This window comes from Sorex araneus, chromosome 3 (assembly GCF_027595985.1).
Source record: "Sorex araneus isolate mSorAra2 chromosome 3, mSorAra2.pri, whole genome shotgun sequence".
NCBI classification, from domain to species: Eukaryota; Metazoa; Chordata; class Mammalia; order Eulipotyphla; family Soricidae; genus Sorex; species Sorex araneus.
In genome coordinates, this window is record NC_073304.1 from 151,951,658 (window position 1) to 151,959,388 (window position 7,731).

The following is a 7,731-nucleotide window of genomic DNA, read 5'->3' on the forward strand; positions in this document are numbered from 1 at the left end:
GAGCAAAGGCAAGGGTAAGAAGTTTTCAAGTTTCCCATGCTCTTTACTGAGCTAATAGGCTACTGGAAAAAAGCAAGAAAACTTTAAAGAGGACTCTAAGGGGATATGAGGGAGACCCCCAGCAAACTGCTTGGGGAGTACAATCAGAAGCCGCTCCCAGCGATCCTGGGCCCAGGCTTACAATGCTTCTCAGGTTCAGCATCACTTGAAGACCACCAGGGGCACACCTGGAAATAGTGACAGGATTAATGCATGCAAAGCATGCGTCCCTGAACTCTCTCTCCAGCCTCATAGTTCTTTATTTTAAACTTCTGGGTCACACCAGGCTGTGCTCAGGGGACCACATGTGTTGGTGCTGGGAACTAAATCTGAGCTGACCATGTTCAAGGTAAGTTCTCTCTCTCCCGTCCCAAAGTTATTTTTATTACGGGTTTTGAGGCCACACCCAGCGATACTCAGGAGTTACACAGGCTCTGCACTCAGAAATTACTCTTAGTGGTGTCTGGGGAACTATGCGAGGTGCCAGGGATTGAACCCAGGTTGGCACGTGGCCTAGTAACTGTATTATCATTCCAGTCCCATATTTGTAACTTAAGCATCTCCATACCTTGACTTCACTTATAAACATAATATAATCTAGAATTCAAGTCTACTAAACCGTAATATGTGACTTTCTGGTGAAAACATAGGGAAAAAAAAAAAATCTGATTTACTAAAATGTTGACCCTAGAGCTGACAGAAACAAAATGATCAAATATGACATCAGGGGGCTGGAGCAATAGCACAGCGGGTAGGGCGTTTGCCTTGCACGCGGCCGACCCGGGTTCGATTCCCAGCATCCCATATGGTCCCCTGAGCACCGCCAGGAGTAATTCCTGAGTGCAGAGCCAGGAGTAACCCCTGTGCATCGCCGGGTGTGACCCAAAAAGAAAAAAAGAAAAAAAAAACAAATATGACATCAGGTATTGGGACTGGAGCCATGGTACAACGGGTCGGCACATTGCTGACCCAAATTGGATCCCTGGCATTCCATGTGGTCCCTCAGCACCTTTTGTGATAAAACCAGCTTCTCAGTAGAAAAATATCTACACACAATCACTCTTTGTGTCAGAGAAAGTAAAGGTTTTAAATGAAAAAGCCACCATATAGGGGCCAGTGTGCCTTGCACAGTCACCCCATATGGTCCCCTTCCCCACAACACCTCAGCGATGATTCCTAAATGCAGAGCCAGAAGTAATCCCTGAGCATCGCCAGGTGTGACCCCAAAACAGAAGCAAAAAAGAGCTACCATGGTTTTTTTTTTTTTTTTTTGCTTTTTGGGTCACACCCAGTGATGCACAGGGGTTACTCCTGGCTTTGCACTCAGGAATTACTCCTGGCAGTGCTTGGAGGACCATATGGGATGCCGAGGATCAAACCCGGGTCGGCCGCGTGCAAGGCAAATGCCCTACCTGCTGTGCTATCGCTCCGGCCCCTCTACCATGTTTTTAAAAACTTGCCATTTTCACTATGCCCTTCCCTCACTCAGAAGGCCATGTGAGTGGTTCTGGCTCCCTATAGCTTTTATAGGAAAAGCAAAAATTATCTCTCAAGAAACTAAAAATAGGTGTGCATAAATAAAACCGCAGCTTATGAAGGTATTTATGAACATGCATCCACTCAACCAAGCTGGAACATGGAAGCCAAGTCACAAAGATAACGCCTAGGCAACTAAGGAAACGGCAGCCTCTCAAGGAAAAAACATGCAGCATCTAGAAGTCTCTCCTGTTGGCGAGGCACCCAAGCACACCAGACGTCTCTGATGCAGCTCCAGAACAGTATCTGACTCACCCCCCCAGCCCCCTCCCAACACACCCGGCAACACATTTTCTCTCCTACACACAAGCTGGTGCTTTCCTTGCAGGTTCCCGAGCCGCCCTCGGTGTTCCTAACTCCTCAGCGCTAGGGTCCCTGGCTCCAGCTCTCTAAGTGCCGACGTTCGAGTTAGGCTGGGGCGTTCTCCGTGCAGTCCACGTCTTCTTATGCAACAGTCCCACCGGCGCTCAGAACCACCCACCTCCGCCCGGTCCTTCCCCGGCCTCGCCCGCCTCGCTCGCACCCTCGCCCCCTCATCCTCTGGTGCCTGCAAAGGCTCCAACAGCCAACCTTCCTCATCTGTGCTCAGTGCCCTAACTGAATCCTCCCAACTCTCTCCTCCGCGCCCACCCCCCGTTTGGTGTCTTGGGTCACATCCGGCGGTGCTCAGGGGACTATCTGGGGTGCGGGGACTTGAACCTGGGTTGGCCCCGTGCAAGTCAAGCGCCCCCAACCCATGGTGGTATCTCTCGGGTCCCAATCTTCCCAATTCTTCAGACTGTCTCCAAAATGTCCCGTCCTTTCCCAAAGTGGGGTGCTCTATGGAGGGGGAAACGTTTCATGAGCTACGTCCAAGCGTGAGCATGTTAGTCCGGGGGGTGGATAAGGAACCCGACCCCCACCACATTCACAGCCCCAAGTCCCTAGCAACTTCCGACACCTTTCAGGGGCCCACGAGCCCCGTCGCCCACCCAGACGCCCGCCGCCCTTCCTCGCCCGGCCTCGGCTCGGGACTCGGGACTCGACCCCCGCCCCTCCCCTCCACGTCCAGCCCGCCTGGCCGGTCCCTCCGAGCCCTCCACTCGCTCCCCGGGGCCCCGCCGCGTCTCCGACAGCCCCCCGGGTCCCAGGTCAAACCCATCCTCCCCGGCCCCGGCCCGTCCGCCCCACCGCACCCGCGCCCGCCGCCCCGCTCACCGATGGTCGTGGTGCAGGGGGAGACCCCGGCGTCGGCGGCGCTCGACGGGGCCGACGCCATCTTGGCAGCCCCCTCCCCCTCCGAGGCCTCGCTCCCTCTCAGGCCCGCTTCTTCCTCGACTCCGACTCGAACCTTCCCTCGCCTCCTCACAGAGCCGGCATCCCGCGGGCCGCCGCGCCCCGCCGGGCCGCCCTCGGCGCGTCGGCGGGCTCCGGGGCCCGCTCAGGCCCGCACCATTCAGCGAGCAGGGAGCCCCCGCCACTCTCCGCGGAAGCGACTTTTCGCCTTGCGAGGGAGGCTCCAGCGCCGGAATCCGGCGTCGGGACCCGGCCACTCCTCAAGCGGCGGGGGGAGGGCGTGAGAAGTCACGGCGGAGAAAAACCCCCTCCCCCTCGGGCCGCGCCGCAGCCTGTTTACCACCCAGCCCTAAGGCTCCACTCTAGGCGGCCGGGAAATCCGGCACCGCGCATGCGCCCAGCCTCACCCGCGTTCCGTCCCACCCGGAGAGAAGTTAAGCCAATCGAAAGTCAGCGACTGATCACGTGGTGCGGTCCCTCCTGCCCCCTCCCCCAGCACCTCTCCCCCGCGAAAGACTTGCGTTCCCAGGCGCTCAGACAGCCCTTACGGTGGCCCAATAAGTCCATTTCCATTCGGCTCTTTGGAAGCCCTGGCTGTGTAGTCTGAGCTGAGTCGGGGTTCTCAATTACACACCCCAAAGAAAAAGCTAGGAAAAAAGCATGGTGTCAAGTTAGGAAGATTAAGCAATCGATGATCACGAAAATCACGTGACACAAAGTAATTTCCTTCGTCCCCCCTCCCCCGTTATGCTGTCTTTCCTATTTACTTGAACACGCGTGTTCATGTCTTGAATTCCTCTGATGGTCTAATTAGATACAGTGCCTCAGGCTGGTTACGGCAATGAAATTCAGTAAACTAGAATATTGGTTCATTCGCGACTATCAGAATTGCAGTGGAGGGCCAGGGAGATGACTCAGAGGGCTGAGCTCATGCGTTGCCTGCGGGAGTCCTAGATTCCATCATCAGGCACTGCCATGGCTCTCGAGCACCGCGGGGGTGACCCTCCACCTCTAAAAAGCATATATCCAAAAAAGGGCAAGGAAAAAGGAGACCTTGTCGCAATCTTCCCACTGTTCAAACCCTGAACTCTCAGTTATGATCCAGAGGACGTGGAAACACCCAGAGAAACTCATTCTAATCCACTCTCCTACTTGCTAACCCTGCTCGGTTTTAACAAAGTACCACGGAGACCGAGGTTTTTAGCCTAATAGGACCTGAAGGCTTAACTACCTGGGTAGGATGTAGCTCAGCCGTAGAATACTTGCCTTGTGTTGTGCGAGACCTGAGTTTTATTGTTGCCAAAAACAGGTGGGAGGGAGGAAGGAAAGAGACATGATTATGTCTGAACCAGACTGTCAGCTGCCTGAGAGCAAAAATGTGGTTCACTCTTGTGTCTCCAGGTCCTACAGGTAAGTCCAATGAGTGACAATATCGCTAGTAAGAACTCAACAGTTATGGAGGCCAGGTATAGCACATGCTGTTGCTCAGCCCTAGAGCACATGCCTTTTAAGTATGAAGCCCTGGGTTGATCCCCTGCATCCCCCATACACATGTTGTGGAATAAATAAAAGATGAGGAATGGATTGGGAAAGCAGAACTCCTAGATTTCACAGCCTCCAAAATAACCCGGATATCCTCTTATTTTCTGGGTCCTCTAGAAGGCATCTGGGACCCCTAACTTCACTAAATATTTCCACCTATTTACCTCAGTCTTTTACTCCTCCCTCATGGAGATCTGAAATGATTGTTTCCCTGCTGCCACCTGCTGGATTATTCATCATCCTTTGGGTATTGGAGGAAGACACTGCAAATGATTGGACTTTTATTATTCCACAGCAATGGAATTGTGTAGCATTGAATAATTCTTTTGTTCTTGATTTTGTTCTTGGGACATACATGGCAGTGTTCAGGGCTTACTCTGTGCTCAGTGATCACTCCTGGTGATCTCAGGGGACCATCTCGGGTGCCAAGGACTGACCCTAGGACTTTCACTGTGAGACAAGAACTGTACCTGCTGTGCTACCTCTTCAGCCTGCACTTTGAAGAATTTTATGATTGTCCATATCTATGCTGCCCTGCAACTAAGCAGATAAGCTTGAAAGGTAGAACACACTATCTGGTACAGGAATTGGTTCAAAAATACTCAATAGGGGCCAGAATGATTATACAACACTTGCTTTGCACGCGGCTATTCAATCCAACTCAGGTTTAATCCCTGTCACTCCATATTGTCCCCAACCCCCACCAGGAGTGATGCCTAAGCATTGTTGGGTGTGCCCCACCCCAAAATTTAGTGAATTATTATTAAGAACTGGAGTGATAGAATGGAGGGTAAGGAGGGCACTTGCCTTGCCAACCCACAAAGGCCAACCCAGGTTTGATCACCTGCATCATATACAGCCCCCTGAGCCCTGCCAGGAGTGATCCCTGAGTGCAGAGCCAGGAGGAAGCCCTAAGCACTATTGGGTGTGGCTAAAAACTTATTAATTAATAATTGTCAACCTTGTTTCCATAAAAGACAGGGAGCTGCGGGGCCTGAAAGATAATACAGCAGGCTAAAGTGCTTGCCTTACATGCAGCAGAACTGGGTTTGATCCCCAGAACCCTATATGATCCTTTGAGACCCCCAGAAATTACTCCTGAGTTCAGAGCCAGGAATAAGCCCTTAGTATGCTGCGTGTGGCCCAAAAACATGCTCCCCCACCCCCTGCAAGAAAAAGAATGAACATTTCAGGAGTCAGATTGTACAGGGGTTAAAGTGCTTGTCTTGTATGCAATTTACCCCAGATTAATTCCTGACACCTCAGAAGGTCCCTGCCAGCCCCTGAAGGGCTCACACAGGAGTAATCCCTAGCACAGAGCCAGGATTAGCCCCTGAATACTGCTGGGTATGGCTCTAAAACAAAAAAAACTGAACATTTTAGGACAAAGTAATCTTCCTACCCATGTTCACATCTTTAGCATCTAGAATGGTGCCTGGACAGAGTAGAGGCCCAATAATGTCTCCTGAACATATGGATGAAAGCAAGCACCATTTCTGAAGTGGGACTTTGGGCGTTGCCCAACTTCTCCTCCTATGCCTTGTCTCTGTCTCCACCCCACTCAACCCCTGAAGCACCCTCTGAGTCATGACACCACTCATCCCCAGTAACATTCCTGGCATAGCAGAGTTGGGGTGATGTGGCAGGGTGTGGAAGCAGGGGTAAAACAGAACATGTTGGCTCGGTGCCCCCAAGGAAATTGTAAAAGGAGTTCACTAACATATACTTTGGAAAAGGGGTGCAATTTGGTGATCTCAAAATAGTGCCACACATACAAACCTGAAGGAAATAACCATGATCCAGAGCGTATGTGGACACACACACACACACACACACATTTTATTAGCACCCCACTCTAACCAACTGAGCTAACGAGCCTCACATCACCCACATTTTATTAAATCTAACTTCATGTTTTATGACATTTCCTAAGATCATAATGGTGGGGCACGGGAGGGTGGCAAGATCAATGTAGAGGGAACTGTAGTGGTAATACAGGGGTTAAGGTGCTTGCCTTGCATACTGCAAACCAGGGTTCCATCCCTAGCACTAAATATGATCCCAGAGCAGAGAAAAAGGAGTAATCCCTGAATACTGCCAGGTGTACCCCTTCCTGCCAAAAAAAAAGATCAATGTAGAAGCAAACTAAAGTTTGGAGGCACCAAGAATGTGGTTAAAGTGATGGAATGGATGCTTTGCATGTTTAAGACTTTGAGTTTGATCCTCAGCCCTGCAGCACCTCCCAGTGTGGCCCTCATGAACACTACTGGGTGTGGTCCCAACAACAATAAAAAAGTCAGTCATTGGTTCATGATTGAATAATTTACATTATTTTGTCCCAACTATGTTCCAATATTAAATGTTCTTGGTGTACAGAGATGAAGATAAAGTGCTGCCCTCAAAAAGGTCACAGATTGAAAAACAGTCACAAACATTTGGGAAGAAAATTTAATGAGGGGCTGGAGCAATAGCACAGCAGGTAGGGCGTTTGCCTTGCACGCGGCCAACCCGGGTTCGATTCCCAGCATCCCATATGGTCCCCTGAGCACCGCCAGGAGTAATTCCTGAGTGCAGAGCCAGGAGTAACCCCTGTGCATCACCAGGTGTGACCCAAAAAGCAAAAAAAAAAAAAAAGAAAAAGAAAATGTAATGATTAGGGCTGAAGCCATAGTATAGCAGGTAAGACATTTGCTTTACACACAGTCAAGCCAGGTTCGATCCCTGGCATCCCAAATACACCAGGAATAATTCCTGAATGAAGAGCCAGGAGTAACCCCTGAGCATTGTTGGATGTGTTGGCTGTGGCCCAAAAACAAATAAAAAGTATGGTATGGGGCTGGAGCATTAGCACAGCAGGTAGGGCGTTTGCCTTGCACGAGGCCAACCCAGGTTCCCAGGTTCGATTCCCACCATCCCATACGGTCCCCTGAGCACCACCGGGGTAGTTCCTGAGTACAGAGTCAGGAGTAACCCTTATGCATCCCCAGTGTGACCCCCCCCCAAAAAAAGTATGGTAATGGTTAGGGTCAGGAATATAGCTCTAGGCTAGAGGATTTGCCTTGCATGTGGGAAGCCCTGGGTATCCTCTATAGCACTGCAAAAAAAAAAAAAAAAAAGAAGGAAGAAATTAAGAGGCCAGAGAGATAGCTCGATAGGCTGAGTGTGTGCTTTGTATAGGGGAGGCCTGGGTTCGAGCTCTAGTACCACATGTCTGAGTACCAAGCACAGCCCTAGAGCAGAGCCAAGCATGGCTTCCCCCCTCATAAGAGACAAAGACAAAAGAAAAATAAACAATAAATAAAATGTGATAGTACAATGGAATACTATGCAGCTGTTAGA

General features: G+C 50.7%; 1 protein-coding gene across 3 annotated transcripts in view; it reads right to left on the bottom strand.

Moving 5' to 3' along the window:
- PIP5K1A (phosphatidylinositol-4-phosphate 5-kinase type 1 alpha) overlaps positions 1-3,248 on the bottom strand; it is a 55,268-nt gene extending 52,020 nt beyond the window's left edge. For 2 of the 3 annotated variants that reach the window (XM_055130388.1, XM_012934891.2), the window contains exon 1: positions 2,773-3,246. Coding sequence is in view for 2 of the 3 variants with exons in the window: in XM_012934891.2 (XP_012790345.2) it covers positions 2,773-2,833 (61 nt within the window). In the remaining variant the exon portion in view is untranslated. Of the gene's footprint in view, positions 1-2,772 lie in introns of all 3 variants that reach the window. The other variant, XM_055130389.1, reaches the window with a different exon arrangement.
- Between the last annotated feature and the right edge of the window lie 4,483 nt (positions 3,249-7,731).